Genomic DNA, 25,058 nt, shown 5'->3' on the forward strand with positions numbered 1-25,058 from the left:
AAGAGGACACAATCGAACGAAACGACGTACATCGAATATTTTCTTTTCCCCCAACACGCATTCTGTAAACAAAATCAGCATTGTAATAGGCTGTTTCGGAATAAAGTCGTTGTATTGTTTCGTACGTCTATCGGTGTGGGTAATGGGTTGGGATAGATTTCATTCGATTCTTTTTTTCGCGTCAGCGTATATATTACTTTGAATTATTTCACCCAATGCTGGGGTTTTTGGGGAGACGGGGAAATGACCATTTGTTTTACGGAATAAACAACATATGCTGATATTTGGGTAACATATGAATGGTTGTTCTTCGGGAAATAAATGGCAATATTGAGAATTGCATTTTCATTTATATCGTATTAATAAACGGGCATATTCGACACAAACATTATCAATCAAAGTCAAAAGGCAGATTTAATTGAAATCGCGGAATAATAAATACAATGACCACATTTTATCGACATGCATAACTTTTGAAAGCAATATTAAAATCATGAGGTAATCAGGTGAATTAATAACTCACTACCGATAAAATACTGTTTCGAAACAAAACTGTTTATACTGCTCTTTATGGTCAGTTCATGTATTTAACGGTTATGTTTATTACCAAGCAATATATAATTTTTCAGTGGCATTTAGGTGTTTATGTTGTAAATATGCCGCATATAACAATTGTATGCAACCAATTACTTTTTTAAATGAAAACTATGTAAGACTAGAGTATAGTGCGAATCGGACTCGCAATACTCAGCATTCAGTACAATTGGGCAGGAAAAAACTAATTTAATTGGGTGACAAATAAATTTGTGGGCACTCTCAAATTTATTTGTAACCCTCCAACAAATGTATGAGCGTAGTAATCGTTGCTTTACCTCGAACTTTATTTGTAAGTATGTTTCGTTTTAGCGGTGACAAAAATACATGATTTTTGAAAGTTTTTATTGTCTAACCTTCACGGTTGATGAAATACACCCTCTCGACACAGGACTAACTGACAGCTTAGCTGTTGTAATACGATTCCGTTTTACTAATTGAACGAGCTATTTTCTATTTACTATGACCGAATACGCCAATGATAGCTTCAACTGCACAGCAATAAAACCAATAGGATTCTAGGAAATCGGTATATAGCACTCGTAAATGAATTAAAGATCAGTAATGGGATTATCTGCGGTAGATCTAAAATTAATGCAACTATGTGAAGGATTACTATATCTGGATGGTTTACCAACATAGCTGAACAAAAGGACATGTAGACATTTCTGCGGCTTTTTCTTTAAAGTACTGCAACATTCACGTCACATGCACAAAGACACCCAGACTCAATACAAGCATTAGTGGTTGACAGAAATGCTTGTCTTGGGATCTATGAAGTAGAGTCTCGCTCTGTGGGTCTGGCATAGTAACCTTAATCAGTTGTCCGTGCAGTCAAGAAACATATGTGAGACCAGCACTAGAATTTGCCTATGCGACATGAATTATCAAGAATCTTTCGACGGACTCATAAATTACTTTTTATAGACTTCATCAAAATTCAAAAAGATATGTAAAATTATTAATACTTATTTTAGAAAACGAATGAATGATTTCACTTCATTTTTTCGCAGCCTAAGAAAACATTAAATTCAAACCACGTCCCGTGAATTCCAAGAACGTTGAACCTTAAAAACGTAGCTACCTATTTTGTTTAAGCGAGGAGGCCGCGAAGAGGCAATGAGAGAACTCCATCAAATAAATTTAGCCCAAAAACTCGCTTCAATAAAATAAAAGTTTATTACTTTTATAAAAAAAGCTACAGTCATTTGTGGAACTTTAAATTATGTAAATGTGTCTTAAGAAATGTAAAAGTATTATTGTTTTTATTATGGTCGTTTGCAGTTGGTTCCATTACTTAACTGGCATCCAGCGTATCTTTATTTGCGGTTTTGTAGCCATATTAAATTATATCGGGCACATGAACGACTTTCTCTTCAGTCTTATCCATCCTAAGGTTGTCTGAAATAATTTACGGGTTCACGAGACAAATTATGTTTATGGCTCTCTTCTATAGTAGAATTAAAGAAAAAATATTTGCACAAGGAAAAGCTAATATAGTCAAATGTAGATCTACAAAAGACTTTAAATATTAAACCCTGTTTTCTTTGTTCCAGATGTCATCACAGCAGTTGGAGAATGAAAATAAGTTGATCGTAAATTCAACCGTGTCAAAATGATAACATGACGAAATATGTTAAACAAACGCAATATAGCAAGGACTCGACACTGTGAATCGAGCATGTTCAGACATGTCGCATTATGTGCACACATTAAAAACCCCACCCAACAAGTAGTGTTCTTCAATATTTATTTCTTTCTTGTTGTGACATGTCTCTCGGTAGATACTGTTAACTCCAACACTACGAATATGAACAGGCATTTCAATGAAAAAGGTGTAAAATATCACAATGGCAAACAGAATGATGCTCCCGAAGATAATTATGAGGATCACGACACAGCTCACAACCCAGACGTCAATTTCGATACTAATCCCTACTACAATAGTGAAAATTTTCTACATTTAAATACTAAATTTTACAATACCGAGAATAACGCTTACAGCAACTATGAAGACTACAAAAAATACTATCTGAATCCTTCTAATCCAGTCCCTAAATCTAACGTTAAGTTTAAGATAAGCAGTAGAATAGTTCAGACAAAATATGGAAAATTACAGGGGATAGTTTTGGCTATGGACGAGCACAGATATTTGAGTCCGCTTGAGGTTTTTTTGGGAGTACCATACGCTACGCCACCGGTTGGAACTAACAGGTGAGATTATTTGAACTGACAGAAATTAACAGGTGACAGGTTTGGACAATCGAAGAGGCTCGTTGCGTTTTTTAGTCGTTGACAGTCCGTCATATCCCATGACGAACCCTCGCCGTGGATTGAAGTCATAATCATTTCACCTCGAAAACCAAAAAATCATTGTGATTCATTTCATTCCTCGAACAATATGCCTCTTTTCCCTATAAATAATTTTTAATAAGATAATTTCACTCTAACATTACACAATATTTTATAGGTCACGATCCTTTTGAAGTACTTAAAAACTTTCATGCTCTTAACATTGAAAATTAAATGTGATTCATTGTTCGTTAAACACAAACTTGATACCAAGTGGAAAGTTCCGAATAAATTACTCGCTCGAAATAAATTAAAAAATACGTTCGGATTTAAAACTAAAGAAAATGTGGCACAATTGTTGTGTATTTTAGCGCTGTCTGGAGTTAATGGAGATTGTTACTTTAATAGGCAAGCTATTACTTCGAGGTTTTTAATGTGGAAAACAGTGTTTGCTTTTCTTTGCTCATGATTGTACTAAAACCTATAAAAAGAATCGAATTTGAGAAAGAAAGCTTTGGAAATTTAAGTGCTTCGAGAATTCGAAATCCAAAAATAATTTTAATTCTAAATTCAGTGTTGAAAGATGTGTAGTGCTCTTCTTGCGAAAAAAAGCTCTCGACATATCAGTGAGTGTCAATACTGAATTTGGAGTTATTAAAAAATGAGCGTTCCTCTATTTATTATAATGGTAAGTATCATTTGTCTTCTTGTTCTAGGTTTAGCCCAACACGGACCCCATCTCCGTGGGATGGAGTGCGAGTATCGGACAGACCCGGTCCCGCTTGCCCGCAGAAACTGCCGGACATTGATGACGAGAGGACCATATTAGAGAAAATGCCTAAAGGCAGACTAGAATATTTGAAAAGACTGATTCCCTATCTTAAGAATCAAAGTGAAGATTGTCTATATTTAAACATTTTTGCTCCATTGCAAAGTAAGTAACATTTACTGCATATTGTACAAAAAGTGACACTTTTAACATTGTAAATTTCGGTTTTAATATTTTTAACGGGCGAATTTTCTTAAAACATAGCTTTCCACATCCCATAGATTAATTCTCTACAAAAACCAAAATTAAAATCAGTCTATCCATTTTGAGCGTAAAATGGACCAACGTATATACAGCCACCGAGCAGTTTGTATGTCGAGGGATAAAAAGTCACGCAAAGAAAGTTTTAAATCCACTTTAGGACAATTTTATTCCAACTTGTTTACGGGAACGGGAAATACGAAGGTAGCAACGAATGCACAGTTAGTTACGAAGAAACTGATGTTAGTAAAGAAGTTGCGTTCCCTGTCGAAGATGCAAATGCAACTCCAAAGTAATTTTCAATTCCCAGGATGACTGATAAGTTATTGAGTTTCTCCATCGTGTTTCTTGGAAGAAGTTCTCCGATAGAAAACTCTTCGGTAAATTGTAAAAAGTAAATGTAGTCTGATTGCAGTGAAAGTCGTGATAGTGTAGTAGAAAATAGTTTTCAGCACGATACAGTTGCGTGAGATTTTGTAATTAGAATTCCTGGATGGACAAAAATTTTTATGAGCTAGGATAAGACTGTTTACTGATTTCTGCAGGTTATATTGTTTACGACTTCATGAAAAATAAAAGTCAATTTCAACCAAATGTTACAATGATAAGATAAAAATATCAAATTGTGTTACTAAAATAATCGCTTGAACAATACTCACCAAACCACAAAAATATAGACCATTAATAAACTTGAAGGAAACGAATACTATGTTTATAAAACAAACCAGTGTTTTTGTTAAACATTGTATCAGAAACGTTTTGTGGCTCAGTTTCGAAAACAAAAGAATAAACTTGTTCGGAAATAGAATTTCTGTGGATTCAATCAAATAGTCGTGAAGATTCAATAGCCTTCATCAAGTTTAATATTGTTGAATAGTTTAATGTAAACATGGGAATTTCTTAATATAAAAACACAAGCTGAACAAAAGGACGATAATTATCTGGAACATTTGGACCACAGAACAATCTTAAGTTGGTAGACAATATTTGTGTATTCGACAAATTACTTTCTTATTTTGTTTCTTCTCATTTAGCATCCTCTCCCACAGGAGTTTTAAGTCCGGAAATGTTAAAGTTCATCCTACTTAAAATTCGAAACTTTGTGAAACTTGATTGCAAAAAAACTTTTTTCACCTGAAATGCAAAACTGCGGTGGAAAGATCGGTGCGAAAACTTTTCAGTTTTCCTCTGAAACCAAACTTTTATACCGTAGCAACTGATTACGGTAGCATATTTCCAGATTTAAGACACAAACTTACTGCATCTGTTTCAATACTTAATCGGATATTTTATTAAACCTCTTCGGTCAATAAATCAAGACAGTCAAATCAGTATTGTCCATCTTTAGTATTATAGCTCTCAAATAAAGACCCTGGCTTAATTAGGATGCAAGTTTCGTTAATTGGTTGATATGGTTTTATGTACAATTATTAGAGAAAAAATCAAATGGCTTTAAACTCTTTATGTTTAAGAATGGTTTATTCAAACGTCGCTTTTATCCAGATCAGCTCATGACGATGAATTAGAAAATCCATTCATTTTGTGTCTGTGGATGGTTTCTGATTTGAATGTTTGTTCTAGTGGATGAAACTAAGATAGCTTTGCCGGTGCTCGTGTACATCCACGGTGAGAGCTACTCTTGGAGTTCCAGCCATCCTTACGACGGAGCTGTGCTCGCTAGCTACACGGATCTCATAGTCGTTACCCTGAACTTCAGACTTGGTGTATTAGGTGAGTCATTTTTTTTGTAATCTTTTATTTTAGAGCTTGGAACTTGGAATTCTTGGATTCCATTCCAGCCCAGGTGCGTTATTTTAGAAAATTCTCATATGCTGCTATTTAATTCGGTATTTAGTTATTTAAAATCAATGGTATCTGAGATTATTAGAGAGTATAGTAGGTAGTATGAATAATTTATATATCCCATGCTAAACTTGTTAAAATAAGATTAATTGTAAAGGAATAAGTCTCGTTAACTCCTTTTCAATCCTAAAATCGATACTTAATTTAGTTTATTTTTGGAATTAAATACTGTTATTAATAGTTTAATTTTAGATTATAAGTAATACAATCTATTTTCGAGAAACCAGGAGTGTTTATTTGCTCCATGGTCTTAACAGTTTGATCCTTCTCTGAAATTCAATCTATAATTCCGATTGGGGTCTAAACCTAAGCCATCCATCCTTTTGTTAAAGCTATTAGACAAAGGAGATCTTGACATTTAAGTATAGTATAACAGACGTTATAAGCGAAGTGTATGTATTTAACAGTTGACCTAACCACAGATCCTATTAGGCGTCCTGCCTTCAATTAATTTTGCGGTCGTTTAATTAGCGTTTCATCTGAAATGCTGAGTGGATAGAGTGGTGTATTACTGTATACTGTGTAGGATACTCTCTGTACGCCTATGTACCTACAGAGCCTTGTAGAAATAGAAAATTAAATATTTTTCGGTAAAATGATGACGTTACTTGTGGTCGAAAGTCTTTTTTCAATTTGGATTTGTTAATATGAACAATGTATTTTATTTAATAGTGTGTTAAGTTCTTGTACCATTTTCGGTTATGTGGCAATTTTGATATATTTAATATCTTGATTATTACTTTAATATTTATTAAAGACTTTTAAAACTTTACTATGACTATGCTCCTAATATCGTTCACATAATATTATCACACAATAAACTCATAATCAATGTTGTTCTAAAATTCATTCAGAAAACAATTTCTAAAAACAGAAAAGACAGCATAAAATAAGAGACGACATTTACGAGTCGCTAAAACAATAACTTCCATTCCACTTACCTAATAACCGTTAAAATTAATTCCTTCACAAACCCAAAACGATTTTTAATACCCCTTCTACAGTATCAAAGAAAAACAATCAAATCTGAAACCACTTAAACAAATCAAGTCTACACAATTTAAGAATCCACCACAAAGTTCAGATCCATCTTCATTTGAATAAGTGAATTAAGTGAACGTCATAAAGTCGACGTCTTATTTCGAAATACTTGAGAGTTCATCACCCGCTGGAAGTTGAAAATTCTTCAAATACAAACAAGTTTTATTTCATACTTATCGTCGTATACAAGAGAGTCGTAGTTTATTAGCTGATTCGATCCTCGGAGAGTTAATTGAGGGCATTAGGTTATTGTGAAGGCGACGACGCTTTTGGTCGAATTGATTTGTCCTTTGAGCGACATCATTCAATTATTCATACGTATTTAGTGACAAGCCAATGGTTTTGTACGTGTTATGATTGCTTTAGACATGAACAATGATCTGAAATTCTGTTCATTAGTTGTTCCATGAAACCCAATTCAGACGATCAATTAAACGAGCTATTTAACAGACGCGTACAAATTACAATATTTCCTTGAATAAAAGACCGCCTTTCATATTTTTTATTTGATTATGAAATTGCATGAAAAAAGTGCTGATGAACAGAACAAAACCAATCTCGGACACAATTAGTCGATCCCGTCCAATTGAAATTCATAGCTGAGAAATACAAAATAACGGAAACCGTCAAACAAATTCAATTCGATGCTTTAAATGCCCTGATTTACAGTTACTCCGGTGCAGTTTCAGCCGTGTCAATTGGCAATCAACTTCTGATTGTATAGCAACAAAGACGAATATTGCTTGGCACCCTATACTTTGTAGATCTCAGTATGGTTTTGACACTAGATTCCAGATGAATAGCTTTGGTTAGAACTGCTATTGTTCGTATACACTTACAGCTATCTGTAGAAAAATAGAATATAGTAAAATAGGTTATTGTTATTTATTTGTTTTCTTATGATATGTTTGTTGGGATAAGATTCCGGTTTTATCAGAGTTAGATTAAATTGTACCAACAAGTTAACGTGTCCGTGCATTTATAATTTGAATGAACCGTTGTAATTGACAAAATCTTTTGACATTTTGATGTCCTCTTTGAAAGACTGTCTCTTGGTTTTGAGTCTAGAATTTCACTTGATTAATGTGAATGAGAAACTGAATGCTTACCATAAAAATTGGACGGGACTGTGTGGAAAAATCTAAGGGAGGCCTTTGTCCTGCAGTGGGACAGTAAGGGCTCAACAAAAAATCGATGAGAACTGCACTGCTGAATAAAGACCTCCCCCAAATAACTCCACAACGCTCCCCTGCAATCTGGACCAGGTCGTGGGTCTAGGTAATCTTCTGACTTTCAATATACCTATTATATTCTAAAATAATTAGTCGGATCAGTTGTCCGCGTTTGTTTCGATCACTTTGAATAAACTTCTGTTCGCTTCCTTTGTCACGTGGTTAACACGTGACTGCCCGAGGAAGAGTATTCGATTTTCCTGCTCAAAAGCTGTTTTGTGGTTTGCAGTTTTAAATATAATGAATGGGTAGTAATAATTAGTTTATTTATCAAATAAATACCAATTTTCATGTTAACTGTGAGCACCTCAATAATAATTTTCTTCTAGGTATATGGCTGATTTTCTCGCTCATGAGAGATACGTTATATTCATTTGAAGATATACATAGTTCTTAAACAAACCAATAGGTATATTTTATGGTCAAATAAGATTCCTGACTTTATTTATATATTATGCTATAAATGATTGGTAAGTATACAAAAGGATGCCAAAATTCCCAAAAACGTAAGTCGAATCCCATACAAACCGTTCTCAAAGAAAAATAGCTCAAAATTCGTTGCTGCCGTAATATTTTCGCGTCAAAGCTATACAAATACAAAACAAACGCCGGAGTGTCATGTTCAGGCACCGCTGTAATCAATTACATTCCGGTTGGCCGACAAATACTGCAGATACAACCGTTAGACTGCACATTTTTCTTTGCTCTTACGTCAAAGCTGTTATTCGAATGTCCTTTGGCCATTTTGCAAAGTTCAGATTTGTAAACAGAATATATGTGGTAAGATATATTAAATGGTGTCCTTTGCAGAACTGATAAATGAGTTCCCTTACAGTCAGAATTTGGTTATTCAGCTTTTGAATATTAAAAGAATCTATTTTTGTGTTGGTTTACGTACTCATAAGGGTTAATGAGATTATTATTTGCACTCAGTTTACATACTTATTTCTGTTATATGTTGTCTACAAAAACTTTTCTTACACACATACAAAACGATAGAAACAATTTCCAATTTCAGACAACTTTACAGCTCTACTTTGCACACGCATACATTATGTACATTTCACTCTTTCCAGGCAAAATAATTTAAACTCACTTTCGTAATGAACGTGATTTTTTTTGTAGCTTTTTTAGAATATGCAGATGCGTTTCGTTCCATTTGGATTCATTTCAATGGTACTCGCTGTTTGAATTAAACTCGTCTCTTGAGGATAGTTTCAACGGGAAAATATATCGGAAATAAATTTTAATGATGTATATTTTACGTGAAATTTATTAAAAAGACTTGCTGCTATCAACGCAACGAATCAGGTTTATTGGTTTGACTTAATAAAGTGATGTATGTTCTTTTGACCGTGTCGGGTAATAAATGCATATTTTATGTTGTGTTAATATCATTTGAAAGATACCTTTCATGACTTTTATTTTTGACATGATTTGTTTAAAAATGTTTATTGCATAACTTCATTGACCTGCTGTATTTTTTAATAAGAGAAAATTGCACTCATCTTCATAGTACGGAATATAGGCTATGTTCGGTGAAGTAGGTGGTTAAGACTCATCTAACTGTAGATAGATGAAGCGTTAACTGTAACCTGAAATTTACCTGCATTGAAGTGGAAACTCTCTTATAAAGTTAATCTAAGCCGCATGAGAAGTATTTTAAACGTACACATCTGTCCCCATAAAATCTATAGTCTAAATTCAACCGGCAAAAAAAATACTAAAACATTTGACCATCCACAGGCTTCCTCAATGCAAATCCGGCTCCACATCTAAAAGCTCGTGTAGCGAACTACGGGCTGATGGATCAGATAGCCGCTTTACATTGGGTGCAACAGAACATCGCCCTGTTTGGAGGGGATCCAACCAACATAACGCTAATGGGACACGGCTCCGGAGCAGCCTGCATCAATTTCCTTATGATATCCCCAACTGTGATGCCTGGTAAGCGTTGTTATACTTGTACTGGACTTTTAATTAACATTGTTCAAGTTTAGATGGAGTTCAGAACGAGGTTTGATTGTTAATACTATGTTAGTTGATTTTATAATTTTATTTCACCTAGATCTTATCAAATTATATTTAATGAGAGATTTTCAAATGTTTTTATGATTACGACTTTAAAAGCAATTTGAACGTTGGAAAATGCATTTGAATAATTTTATAATTTCAATCTATCCAATGAATTTAATTTGCTAGTTTATCAGAATGCAAGTAATACGGTATTCATAATCCAATAGTTTTTATTTCTTATCTTCAGCGGCCACTATCTCAACTCTCCAATGAAGCTATGAATATTCAGAATGTTCTATCAGTCTGGACAGTTCATTGGAAGTTTAGTTTTTTAAAATCATATTGGAAAACGTGATTCTAGGAACCATCGCAATATTTTCCAAGTTGAATTTAAAATGAAGGGATTCGAGACATTAAATTCTAATAACTTCAGATTGGATGTGCTTCATGAATATCTTCATGGTAGCTGCTAGTAGGAACGGGTGTATTTCAAATTATTTTGATTTTTCAAACTATCATTAGAAAAAAATGCCAGTTTTCGAAATCGCTTCTACATTTATTTCATATACATTAGTAACAGAAGCTCTAGCCCAATATAAACCACATTCGAAAAGTATTATAAGAACATTTGCTCCAAAAATACGAGAGGATAATCCGATCAAGTAACAATAGTTTCTATAGAGGTTTGATCTTTATGATAGGCATAGTGAAAGGGATCTAAGAGTTACGAATCCGCAAAAAAATGGGGGATCCCGAAAAAAGAAAAATGTATTTCAAGGAGCAATTCTTGAAAAGGAAATAAGAGCTTAGCACATACCTTTGGACAATACCCTTTGTGTCATCTAACGGAAATATTATTTTCAGGTTTGTTTCACAGAGCAATCCTACTATCAGGATCCGCCTTAAGCTCTTGGGCTATAGTCGACGATCCCGTGTACTACTCGCTTAAATTAGCCAAGCACATGAATTGTTCTGTACCAGAAGACCTAACGAAAGACCATGAGATTATAGTAGACTGTCTAAGAGAGGCAACTATAGAAGAATTATTATCCGCAGACATATCTCCACCTAACTTTTTGACTGCCTTTGGACCTTCAGTAGATGGTGTAGTCATAAAGACAGATTTTGCCAAAGACTTTCTAACCATGTATTCTACGGGAGACTTTCCGAGTTTCGGGCCTTTAAACAACATGAACATAAACTTAAATATCCATAAGAAAAGAAGCGATAGTGGAAGAAGATTGTTTCAGAATAAATACGATTTGTTGTTTGGAGTCGTTACAAGTGAAGCGTTGTGGAAGTTTTCCGCTCATGATGTGCAAAATGGGATTGAGCCAGATAAAAGGGATCGAATGTTAAGGTGAGTGCCTTTATGATATTTGTATTGCTATTGGTTAAGGTCGTATAGCTTTCGTGTTAACTCAGGTAGGAGAATTTCTCATTATTTTTTCAATAACATAAAATTTTCTTACCTACAATAACTATAAGTTTCCTTTGAAATAATGTTGATCCCAATGTAGAGCATGGGCCCTGAGGGAGTAGGTATCGATTTTTAGGATATGTATGTATATTATTATACCCGTAGAGTACCGATAGCTACGCTCAACAGTATATTCATAGTGACTACAGACAGTATCTCACTTTAGAAATAACAACTCATAACGTGTCTCAAGTATGTCGAACCGAAGGAGAAAAATAGACAGAAATTGGAAACTAAGAAAACGTTATTTTACTGAAAATAATATCGAAACGTATTACAACTTTAGATATTCATGTCGCTATGTACAATTTTACTTTACCTACACCTATACCTGTACCTATCTGCGATCAAAACTTTTAGACTAAATACAATTTAATACTTAATAACTAAGCTAAAACTGTTCTATTCAATCTGATAACAAACTCGGTACATTAACAAACTTTGATAGTGTGATACAACGATTAAGTAAACGTCTTAGGGGAGATTACCATCTTCAAACATCCGCTCTCCCTGTTTAGCAACTTCTTAGATATTAATATACCGTCTGTTACTATGTCACGGATGGCTCAAGGTGTATACTCGGCGCACGTAATAGACTGAAAGTATAGTATATAAAACACAATTTGTCTCTAGTAACCGCCTCTACAAACTGGTTTCGTAGAAAGAAAAATAATAGTAGTATTTATAAATAAGCCATTTTAGTTTCTTCAGATGAACAATATTAACATAGAATTTATTTGGCAGAAGTCACTTGGAGACCAACAGCTCTGGGTATCAGAAACCATTTTGTGTAAAGGGTCTTGCATAGTCGATGCTCTATCCATAAATAATGTATTCATCTGACAGATAATAGCTTAGCCGCCTACCCGTACTAAACTAGACAGCCAGTTTCATCTGTCATAAATGTACGCATGCCAATACCAATACAGCTAAGTCAAATGTGTACCACCGTACTCTCTAAAGGGTATTTCATATTGCTTGTTTATGTAGAGCCACGTTTTCAAGTAGTAGAGAATGCTATGGTTACTGACAAAACCTATTAGCAAACCTTATTATTATTTTCAAAGCGAAGCAGATCTGTTAAAAAAGGGGTTAAATATACACAGCCAAAATTTAAATCAATTACACTAATTGATAGTAAAACTTGTAATGATTGTTTAAGTTGACAAAGTTTCTAGCAAACATACTTGTTGTTTTCTGCAATAGATTTTCAAATTGTAGTCAAACCAGCCGGTCTCTCAGACACAATTTATTGTTACAATTTGAATAAAGAAATTTCTCCATAGTGATTAGTTAAAAGCAAGCATTGTGAAATCAGCATTACAGCAGCTGCGAACAGGCACGAAACTGCGTGATTGTCACATGTTTCAAGTTTAAATTTGGAGGGGTAACAGGGCACCTGTCAGCTCACTGGCTCGAAACTAATGTTGTATAATAACAACATTCAAATACCTCTTTCTGATGTTTGCGTCATCTTGGTTTGGGTTCGTTAAACTTTGAACATGTTTAAGATATTATATAGAAACGATAAATGTTCATAAAGATTTTTTTACGATCGACTGTTTTTGTTTTATCAAATAGGTCATGTTTTAAAAATATAAACTGAGCAAATAAGTATGGGTATCGTCTTTCCTCTACAATGGAGCAGTATCAACGAGAAAAACGAGTTACCTATTTTTATTTGAATAAAAAAGAGTATTTTCGATATTAAAACTCTTTCTGCGATGCCATCTTAATTATGTTTGTTTAAGTGCCTACTTTATCACTATCTTATCAATTAGTGTATAATTCAAATTTCAGTGTTAAACTTAAAATATATGTATGCCGGTCCCAGCTAGACATAGCGGTCATTTCCATTGACGTAACACCTATTTACTACCTATGTTTTACGAATAAAGACTTTGTATTTGTATTTGATAAACTTTTATTTTATGCTTTTAACACGATACCATCATTTTTAACTCTACCAAATTTAAACTCAACATTAAAGTGTCAATTTATAAAGCGAGACACTAACTCTACAATTTTTTTCAGGACATACGTAAGAAACTCTTACACATACCATCTGAGCGAGATCTTCTACACGATTGTCAACGAGTACACGGATTGGGAAAGAACGGTAGAGGTTTGTTTATCTATGAACGTAGAGCTCTTAAGGCTTCAGACCGTATGACTTTGAGTCTGTCTTCCAGCTTTATTTGTTGAGCAAAAGCTCGAGTTATCTCTTGTAGTGTTCAAAGGGACGTAATATCAAAAGATGTGATAGGGTTGTTTGGACTATGTCGTTTAGGTAAGCTGAAGAACAGTTACATTACTGCAGTTAGTGTAAACGTTGGTAAAATGAGCTAAATGTCAACAAGTGATTAGTTGAAGACACGTGACTTATCGAATGGCAATTTTAAAACTACCATTTTTGGATAGTTTTTGTTGCCATTTAGAAGAAATGTCACAAACCTACCTGTTTCTAAATCACGATTTAATTAAATAATCACTTCTTTCAATAAGAAGAGTGAAGAGAGAAGAAAGTGCTTGGTAACGGCTAAAAACGTGGTCTTCAAACTGTTAAATTAATTTAAAACATATTAAATACTCTAAAGAAAATTCTTTCATAACCTAAAGAATTAAATTCCACCTCAAACAAACTAATTTGCCTGCAAAGTTGTGGGTAAACAGTATGTCACCAACAAAACTTCTACAAAATGGCGCCATAAAATTGAAGCTTTAAAAGCGGGACGCAAGAACGTTTTCTGAAAACTCGCGCCGAACTCCCAATCACATCTCACTTAACGATATTAGTTGTCAGAAATATAAATTACACTTTATAGGTCTCAAATAATAATTTCCGATGAAAATAATGCTATATTTAAAACTCAATCTATCTTAGATTTGATTTTGGATTACTTCTTCGATTCGAGCGTAGCGAAATTAATGGAGGACAATTTAGAATCTGAATTTGAGTTTTATATTATTTGTAATAGCGTTGAAACTAGTTTGTGGTGAATAAAACGTCTCCTCATCTTTCTCAGCTAGGCAAATGGGCAACTATTTTTCCCACTTGTTTCCTACTTATTTTTGTCTTGAAAATGGAGCAAGAATTCTATTTTTGGAATAAACCTTACAGAATCCAATAAACACAAGAGATGCGACTGTGGCTGCGTTATCGGATGCTCAATACGTGGCGCCGTTAGTTCAAAGTGGGGATCTATTGAGTGGGGGTCCGAAACCAGCCCTTACTGACGAAGATGGACCGAGAAGACCTACGAAGACCTTCTTCTATGTGTTCGATTATCAGACGAAAGATGGAAATTATCCTCAGGTATGTTATCAATTGTAGGCTCTGATAGTATCAAGTTTTATTTATTTCGAGGTGATATTGAGTATATAGTGTTCAATCCAACACTAGTACCAATTGGTACCAGTAGTACCAGTTCAAACTGCGTTCCATTTACAGCTTACGATGCTAATAACACTGGATCACTTACTCGATCTTGGTTTGGTTCGATAATATCATTTGAAGGCTGAATTAAATTAAAATCAAAAACAGAACCAATCCAGTATCTTGAGAAATCCCACAGTTTCCAATTAAGCATTTACTTAGTGTAATTTTCAATTTCGTCAAGTTTGACTTCACACATGAAGCACGTCGTCTACCCACTTATACCGTAATTTACATCCTCTCATCTCTTTTTGATCGTATTCATTCAAGAGTCATTTTGTAAGGACACATCTGCCAACTCAATTAGGGAATCAAAGCCACATCTCATATAAAACTCCGCTCGTTTGACAAGATTAAAACGAAAAGCGATATTAATTACATTAGTGCCTGTACTATGAGCTTTAACAGCAGAAATATCGTCAGTGTTGGAAAGAGACAGCGCGTTACACTGTACATAATTTCATCTCCCTTCCACGTTGGCGTAAGTTTAACTTTATGAGCTCATAGTAAGCGGGGGTAATTAAGGCTATCTTCAGGCAATACCTAGCTCTGTTATACCGCGATAATATAGTTAATTATCTCTATTATGGAAATAATAGATTTTACTATTAAGATTAATTGAATTTGCTCGTTTGGGCTGTTATAATGAAGTTATGTCTGAATTGTGGCGGGAGCCTTATCTATTCAATTATGGTTTTATAACCCCTGTGTACCTAATGTTATGAACGGACTGTATTTGATTTATGAATGTTTCACTTGTTTCTGATTAGATTTAGATTGCAATTGCGAAATTACGCTCCTTTTTGTAACATTTTTTTCAGTTTTTGTTTAAAGATATTGCGTAAATTCGTCAGAAATGTGTCATGTTTAGCATCTATTATCATTACTGTTACGATTAAAAGTGACTGATGAATGGCGTATTTGAAAAAAAAAATACTTTTGATTTTGATCTTGGTTATAATTTGGGTAGTTCAATCTTTACCTTAAAATTGCATGTTTAATTATTGCGTGTTTCTTGAAGGACAACGTGATAAAAAAATCACATAAATGGAGAATTTCCTAATAAATATCAAACGAAAATCCGTATCATATTCTCGCAAAAACTACAACGTAATATTACGTGCGCGAATAATTCCGAAAGAAAATCATTTTCAATAAAAACAAGCATACAAACCTCCCAAAACGGATCCACTATAGCCCGGTGTTTGCATGACTTCGGATTATTCCACGTTTGAAGCCGATTGAGGAAAACGGTGAGGCGATAGGTTATCTCCTAACTTACGTAACGTTGCTTGGAACAATTTGGACGTAATTTTGGAATGAACACGGCTGATTGTATCAAATGTAGTACGTGATATCTGGTTACGTTACGCCTATAAAGAAATGAGCCCTCATTTGCTTGAACAGAAAATATCAGTGGCAAAAATGGGTATTTTTTTTCGAATATTAATGGTTGGCAATTGTTTGTGACGTTTTCTTGTTTAGAACAGTTACAGAGGGCAACGTCTTCTTCTTTCTGCTTATGATATGGTAGATTCGTAATCTTACATCACCGTTTAAGCCACCCTGATATGGCCTTGCACGAACTTGAAAATTTCAAGTGTGTTGATTTCCAAGCGATGTTTTTCGATGATGATTGCTGCCATGATCTTCCTGGTCTCAATGATTTACACTTGTTAAATATAAAAGTAATGACTGAAATCTAAACGAGGGTCACATTCCTTAATGTTTTCATTTAAGTTGTAGGCGAAAAATTGAATTATCGCCTACTGTTTTAATGTTTAATAATTATATTATATTTTAGTTGCACTATCCGTTCCACAAAATCATCTGATTTCACGTTGACTGTCATTGAGCCTACTCCCATTCGATACATAACAATTTGACTATATTGAATATGACTTTATTTCAGATCTAGCTAAATCCGATATGAATTTATTAGTATTAAAGGCATTATTGACCATACGTCGATATCAAATATTTGAATATTACTGCCTGTAACTGCGTATTGATTTCATTGAACCGTGATCCGGATTCATAACCCTTATATGATGTAGCAGACATACGGATATGCGTGTATCCTGGTTTCTGTACACTGGAGAAAATGTTGCTCTCTATTATCTAGTATATTGTATAGACTCTTGTTTATTCGCTTAACAAGGGAAATTGTAATAACTGTAGTTTAAAGTTTTTCTAACAATTGCATTTGTATTAAAGATTCAGATCAGGAATAGTGATTGTATTATGTATTATAATTTTTACTAGCTGTTTGCTATGTTAAAGATAAATATTTGTAAGAAAATAATGTTTGCGACAATGAATTAAAATGTAAGCTATCATCCAAGTTGGATGGAGTTGCATTCGTTGTGCAAATTTGATTGAAATTGGGAAAGTAGAGTCTGGCTCCATCGCTGATAAATGACGTGTAACGTAATTTAACTAGTAGTATGAAAAAATAAGTTAAAGCCTTTTCATCTGCAAAGGCATCAAAAGTTCTGCAAATAAAACCTAGACGATACATTTTGTACCTTGAAATCCAACAAAAAACATTTGTTTTCATTTCATTTTCTTTTAAATAAAACCTGCATCTTCCAGATCCAAAATACTCGCCAAGATCCGAAAGTCTTACAGAAAGAAATAAGACCTCTTTTGATCACAATACCGCTTGCCCGGCTTTCCTTTTTCTGCTGGATTTCCTAACAGTAATAAATTAACAAGTTAAGGATAAGGAATGAGAATATTAAGGGAAGTTTGTAAGTAGCGAAAGAAAGGAAGGAGGTCGAATGTAGTGTCGACGTGATAACGGAATGTGTTATGAATATTACTAAGAGTGTGTAGCAAAATATTACTGGATACATTGTGTGTATAGTAAATTGTGTAAGTACATTTGATGAATGAAAATGTACCTACCATGACCATTACGGCGCACTCTGCAATCGTTAGGAAAATTTCAATAAAAAAAATGCTTTTCTTTTCTTTTTATAATACGTTTAATTCTTGTGTCGCGAAAGTTTTCCAAACATTCAAGCCATGCACCAGTCAATACATGCACACGTCGCCCATTGTGGATTTGGCGTTGTTACCGCAACAACTCGGCAAACCGTGCAGTCACAGTTTCTGTAGTCAGTTTTTGTAATATGCTGCAGTATTTACTCATTATTTTTGATGATAACGTAAATTGATATGAATTTTATAGACTGAAGCTGATCTTTAAGGAACTTCTTTGTTTTTATTTAAACCTGATTTTCTTTCAGCTTTCAGTGAAAATTGTAATAATGCAAGTCATAATAATGAGTGTTTGTTACAGAGGATGGGAGCGGTCCACGGCGAAGAGTTGCCGTATGTTCTAGGAGCGCCGTTGGTTGACGGTTTCGGGCACTTCCCTCAGAACTATACGAAGTCCGAAGTGGCGCTCTCTGAATCGATCATGCTGTTCTTAGCTAACTTTGTGAAGACTGGGTAAGTAGAACATTTTGTTTTATTTAAATTTGCAATCATAATTTAATCATATTGTTTTTTATTTTCTTTTTTTTTAACGCATTCGAAGTTTTTCCTATGACAGCGGCGTCTCTGAACGATAGTTTATCTGAAAAATGTGACCAAACTCTGAGATGTAATAGACATCAATGACAGGGTGTGACAAGTGGTGATTTTTAGGTTACAAAGGAGCGACTGAATAGGCGAAATAAAAAATGTATTAGTTGCCTTTAACCATATTGTATTAATTTGACGATTATAATATATGTAGCTTTAATGACTTCAAGAAAATAAATTTCACTTAACTGAATTTTGAATTGTACTAACAATGTCGGTCTCTTTATTTTCCATTTTTAGTGATTGGATCAGATCACTTCTTGCACAATAACTTAGAACTCTGCTAGAATATAAATGTATATTTAATTGCACTCAGACAAAAATTATGATCTTGTTTGCACCGTGAAAGGGGCAATTCAGCTCGTTCTTCGCTCACAACACACCGTAAATTTGAATACAGCCATAACTCTTAAATGCAATTTAGAAAAGAGGCCAAGTGAAGCTTTCTCGCTAAGTCCAATTTCACAACATCTTCACACTAGTAAGGTGCACAAATCCACGTCAACTTTAATAACACCTAACATTTTGCGAAACATAAGTTGACTTAAAGCATCATTTATTGCTTCAGTAACTTGAGCCTTATTAACAAGGGAATAAAGACCACTTACAGCCCCAAATGTCTTGTTCGGAACTTCTTTATAATAGCTCTTCAAAGTTTTGAGGAGTTCCAAAGAAGTTTTGACTTTGTCGTTCAGATGATAAGGTTGGATATTCTTTGGCTTTGTGTTCCCAGACGCGCTTTTGTACGTCGTTTTACGATAATCTCTCCCTTTAATTATGTGTTTTATATTCCCGAAATTTTTGGGAGTGCTTTATAATTACTGTTATTTAGTGAAGGTTATTATAATTACGGAGGCACTAAATGTAAAAGTCCGTGATTTAAAGTGTAACTGACGACATTTAAAATGCACAGCAAATTAACAGCTTTATTCTTTTGTCATCCTTGCGTTATTTTAGCACTTTTAGACCTTGCTGCGTTTTAGTAGTACCAAGATTTGAATGGATTTAACTGAAACTTGTAGAGAAAAAAAACAAAAAATTGTAGAGTGTATACAATTTAATTGTTTTGGAATTTTTGGTCTCTTGTTTTGGATGGTTTAACGTCGAATATAAATGTTATGTGCAGCGGTACGTGGAATTTCATTCCTTGAAAATACATTCTGTTGTAACAACATAAACCATTTTCTGGTTTATCGCTTCATTGATCTCGCGGTCAAAGGCTTGGCCGTGGTTAGGGAGGCGTCTTGTGGTATCACGACTTTAGTCACACAAAGATGGTTGGAATCCTATTAACTATTAAGATGTTCTAAGCATTGACTCTTAACAAAAATATTTCTGGTTCATTGTTTTCTGTTGTATTATAATATAATTTAATCGAAGCACATAAACAACATTATGATTGATATGCATCAGGCTTAGTATATCCTTTATCCTTGTCACATTTAACTATGTTACATAAAAAGCCTAATAGGTATATAGGACATTGAATAAGCAAATGAAAAAAACTTTTCTTGTAGAAATGTCTATATTCTAATTGTGTAATTTTGCATTTTTTCCCAGTTTACATTACTATAGTCAAAGTCATAATCAAAGTATCTTTATTGTGTTGATTGAGTAGGTTACAGGTGTTAAATATTAATAATACAGTACTACAATCAGCCTGTATAGACCGATTACAAAGAAAGAGAGATAAACGATTGATAAAGATTCATCATAACATCAATGGAACAAAAAATATTATTTACAAACCTGCTAAGTTTATAACATTCAATACATGTTACATTGTTACAGGAATCCGAACGACAATGCACGGCAGGAGTCCTTGCTCCCCGCGTCAAGGGAAAGAAATAAATTCAGGGGTATAAATTGGGAAGAATACGACTCTACACACCAAAAGTACTTGGAGATAGGTAGGTTTTATAGATTTCCAAGTATTGTCGGGAACCTGATGAAATTCTGCAACGAATACATGTATCAAGTTTCAAAATTGTGCCGTGTGTATTTCAGAATGGATTTTGGTTTCCAGTTACCGGATATTTTTGCTCTACAATTTCTGTTGGACTAAAAAATGTTTTTTTTGTTTATATACAGTTTTCGTTTGAACTGGACATGAGAGTTTATGTTGGCTTTAATAAAAATATGAAATATAGAGTATGGAAAAAATTTCAGAAACAAAAAAAACTTAAAATAAGACATTTTAATGTTCTTAGAAATGGTAGCTTTTCATAGACTTCTGTGAATAAAACCTTACTATTGGATTTTCAAATACCTACATCATAGAGTCAAACTCAGTCTCAGTTTTTCTATCAAATAAATGTACATACTGGTTCTTTGTTTTTCTAGGCATAAATATTAAACGATGTGTATGTTTAAACAGTAAAAAAATATAACATTTATAATGGTATTGAAGCCCGTATTTGATATTTATTATTGTCAGACAGATAATCTTTACTGATCCTCCTCAAATATTGGAACAATGTAAGAAGATTATCTCAATAATAACTTGCTTCGCAAACGTATAAGAAAGGACAGATTCCCATTTTTGGGTAAACAAAGTAGGGAATGTTTCGAGTAAAATATTATGTAGACATAATATTGGGAAGCTAAATTTGTTATTAATAATTCACTATAATATCAAAAGACTTTTGCAATACCGTTGAAATAATAAGTTGCACTAAAAATATACAGCATATCCTAAATTTAATGAACCTACGTAAATATCAACGAACCAAATTACGTCATATTAATATTCAAACAGCAAAAATGAATAAATTTACCAACCGCCCATAATTATTTCATCGCTACCTGAAAATGAGTAAAGTTCTTTTGATGTAGGCACAATACGAGCATGACGTAAAGTGTATCTCATTTGACAGCTTATATCCAACCAAATATTCCGCGAAATGATTGACACGTGACAGGCAACTTAAAAAGTCCATTACCATTTTATCGCTTAAATTTTATTTTATCTTTCAGGTATGAAACCGCGCCTCAAAAACCATTACAGAGCTCACCAGCTGTCTGTATGGCTACGCCTAGTTCCAGAGCTGCACAGAGCGGGAATGGAGGACGTCGCCGCTCGCCACAACCTATTCAAAAACCACAACGAGCAGGATCTGTACGAAGGTATCGTCAGACCGGATCCATTGGCGAGAAACATCAACGATAACGATGCAATCAGACGTACAAACGGTTCAGTGTACAGCGACACGGCCCTAACGACCGTCGATACGATACTGGCGACGTGCGCCACAATACTGCCAGGAAGAGATCTGCAAACATTGAACGCTACTGAAAACACTTTGGCTAATTTGGAAGCGGCCGGCTATGCCGCGTATTCTACGGCATTAAGTGTAACTATAGCGATAGGATGCTCCCTACTGATTTTGAATGTTCTCATTTTTGCTGGGGTTTATTACCAGCGAGATAAGTCAAGGTCTCGCGGGAAACAACAGCGTTTTAACGAGAAACATTTTGAGACTATATCGGGGAAGCACTCGCATTATCACATGGATCCCACGCATGCCCCAAGTTTGGTTGTGGATATTGAAAGACAAAATAGGAAGAAACACATGCTAAATGCAGATCCTCATTTGTCAAATTTAAATTTCAAAGGGCCCTTGGACGTGCCAAAGTCACCTCCAAGTCCAACCTTGAGTATGGACAACATGATGCTACCAAGCAAACTCGGGAGCAGAAGCAACAGTTTCAGAATACCTAACGTGAGCTACCCGCAGATGGGTTACGCGACTATGCCAAAGAATTTGAGCCAGTTTAATAACTCGCCGCCTTTGCAAGAGTTACGGCAACAGAAATTCCAGCCTCCGAACGGTTCGACGGCACAAAACTCCCCCGGGAGGGAAGGGGAGGCGAGGGGGCCTCACGCAACCCTGCGAAGAGGGAAAACCTCCCTTCACTCGAACCTCCCACAAGCCGCCATTGACGAAATGAGAGTGTGACAGTTAATCCCCCCTGACTCTACATTACAGGATTAAAAGTGTGTGTAATTGTATGGTGTAAATATAATTGTACTACGGATGCGGCTAGGATTTTTTTTAGGAATGTTATCGATTTTCTCCGAAATTGGAATATGATTATCGAATAAAATCAATTGTATCATATGTGGTCGTTTTTCTTTTATATTCATAAAATATAAATAAATCAAATTCAAACAGAAACAAAATTTAACAAGGTTCAATTAATTAGACCTCGTGTCGCATTAACTTTAGTAGGTTTTGCTCAGGATAAATGTTTGTTCTTAAAGTAGAGCAAAATTAGAATGTTGCCAGACACTGATTAATCACCTAAATAGTGGCAAAAAGCTAACAAATGAGACGCAGGAGCTATCTCTTAAATTAATTGTACTATGGCTTTTCTACATTTAATTTTCTAGCAAAAACTAAAACACAAGAAAATATTATTAATTTTCATACCAGTTTTTAAGTTAGTTTTATTTATTGATATTTTTCTTAATTTTACGAATATTAATGAAATAGTTAAATACCAGCCAGGATTCTAAAAGCAACCTCAAGTTTGAATTTGCCACCAACGAAAAAAATCTTTAGTACAATCGTAAAATCCACTATAATTTTTGACAGGTACTCTGTTACTGGTAATATGGACCAGATAATCTGGAGCACCCTGAGCATTACAAAAAAATCATTTATTTATTTAATTACAATAGGATTTACCATCGTGAAACCCTGGATCGAACCAACTAAGCCGTTATTCCAAAGTAAGTATTCATGTAAATCATATTTACTTCGTTCACAGTGTATGAAGCCAGCAGTGGGTGAGTTACAAGCAATAAAATCTGTGTCCCTTGACCAACACACAATCTTTATGCCCTTGTTTATCTTCATCCCTCCCAAAACGTGTTTAAGTAAAACTTTCCAAGTATCTATGATTACTTATCTCATTAGTTAGTTATTGTGTCTATTTGATAGTTAGTTTTACGACATTTGTATATACTGTTCCGTACAACCAACTTGAAGAGTTATGGACCAAAGCATAAAGTCGTAAGTCGCTTGCAGGAGGAATATTTTCACATGACCTAAAAATATACGTTATGACTCTACCATCAGAATGAAATAACTCGTAAAGTATTGTTGATTTACGATATGTTACAAATTTAGAGGCACTTTTATGTGAGCGTTATTTTTAGGAGTCTTGTTTAAAATATACTGGTTTGATAAAAATATTTACCGCTGTACTTTATTTTCTATGTATCATGTCAATGTCATGTAAAAGGAAAACCAATCATTTTAACATTTTACTCGGACTGTTTCGATTCTCGATGATATAGTTAATTGTGTTAGCATTCAATACTGTCTGTGGTGCTGTTATTCAGTAAAGCAGATTAATGGAATTTAATAACGCTAGTTGCAAGATACGATAATCAGCTGATGGTTAGACGAGATAATGGTTTCTTAGGTTTATGCGAATGTTAGACATTGAAATGAAAATATGAAGGTAGAACGAGCAACATCTTCTGTCAAGACGAACACCATCTCAGTCTGTCCGTGACCATGATACCTGCAAAGGTGTCGAAACGTCAGGAACTAAAATCAAAAATTAAACCGCAGTTAGACGAGATGACAAGTTTGACAAAGCTTAAATAACGTTAGTGACTCTACTAATTTCCTTTTGTATATTTTATAGACCGTAGTTATTAAACAATGTATACTGTTATTGCTTTAAAGTGGTGGTTGCCCTGTCATCATGAGGTGCAGTTTGAACCTTACCGCAAGTGAAGTACCAATGGGATTTTTTCAAATTTGTATTGTATTTTTTTATTATTCTTAGACATAGGTGACAAACGGTTAATAATAATTTCGTGATTAAACCTGCAAATAAAGCATATGGTATCTGAAAATTCCAACCCCCGATGAGCTAGAATGGTGATCTAAGGTTTCCTCTACGGGACGAGGCTTGCTTCTAGCAGTGGAACGTATATGGGCTTATATTATAATGTAATTTCACCTTAATTTAAATTTCAGTTCAATTACAAATTGTATTAATATTCCACGACTTCTTTGTACAAATTAAATATTTGTTCATATAAATAGAAATTGTGTCGCTATTACGAGTTTCTTTGGTCCAAAATAAATCATGAATATACATAGCCAACCGTGACCTCGTAACGAGTATATTAAATTTCGTTTCGCATATTTCATTTGTTGAAACTCAACTGTATTATTGGTGAACCAGAAACCACGAAAAGGAATATAATAAATGGTTGTTTCATATAAAATATAACGGAGTTCCAATGCTTTCGACCTTGCTCTTTTTAATTTTGGCAACATTGTATTATGAACTGACTGACTGTAAATACAAGTAAGCGGTAGGTAGAGTCTTCTTTGATTTTATTTTATTTACACAACTTTTTCTTATTGTAATAAACTTGGTGTAAGGGTACAAGAACGCAACTTATTTTACGTACAGTTTGTAACGGTGTACGTAAAATAAGTTGCGACGGTA

General features: G+C 34.3%; 1 protein-coding gene across 2 annotated transcripts in view; it reads left to right on the plus strand.

Moving 5' to 3' along the window:
* Positions 1–22,694, plus strand: part of LOC113492989 (neuroligin-4, Y-linked-like) — a 74,183-nt gene extending 51,489 nt beyond the window's left edge. The window contains exons 2-11 of one of the 2 annotated variants that reach the window (XM_026870751.1): positions 2,151–2,808; positions 3,603–3,820; positions 5,498–5,647; positions 9,799–9,999; positions 10,933–11,428; positions 13,583–13,673; positions 14,670–14,864; positions 18,292–18,443; positions 20,370–20,488; positions 21,555–22,694. In XM_026870751.1, the coding sequence (XP_026726552.1) occupies positions 2,228–2,808; positions 3,603–3,820; positions 5,498–5,647; positions 9,799–9,999; positions 10,933–11,428; positions 13,583–13,673; positions 14,670–14,864; positions 18,292–18,443; positions 20,370–20,488; positions 21,555–22,537 (3,186 nt within the window). In that variant the 5' untranslated portion in view covers positions 2,151–2,227 and the 3' untranslated portion in view covers positions 22,538–22,694. Of the gene's footprint in view, positions 1–1,812; positions 2,809–3,602; positions 3,821–5,497; positions 5,648–9,798; positions 10,000–10,932; positions 11,429–13,582; positions 13,674–14,669; positions 14,865–18,291; positions 18,444–20,369; positions 20,489–21,554 lie in introns of those variants that run through there. The other variant, XM_026870752.1, reaches the window with a different exon arrangement.
* The last annotated feature ends 2,364 nt before the right edge of the window (positions 22,695–25,058 follow it).

The sequence above is a fragment of the Trichoplusia ni genome, chromosome 4, assembly GCF_003590095.1.
Source record: "Trichoplusia ni isolate ovarian cell line Hi5 chromosome 4, tn1, whole genome shotgun sequence".
Lineage (NCBI taxonomy): Eukaryota > Metazoa > Arthropoda > Insecta > Lepidoptera > Noctuidae > Trichoplusia > Trichoplusia ni.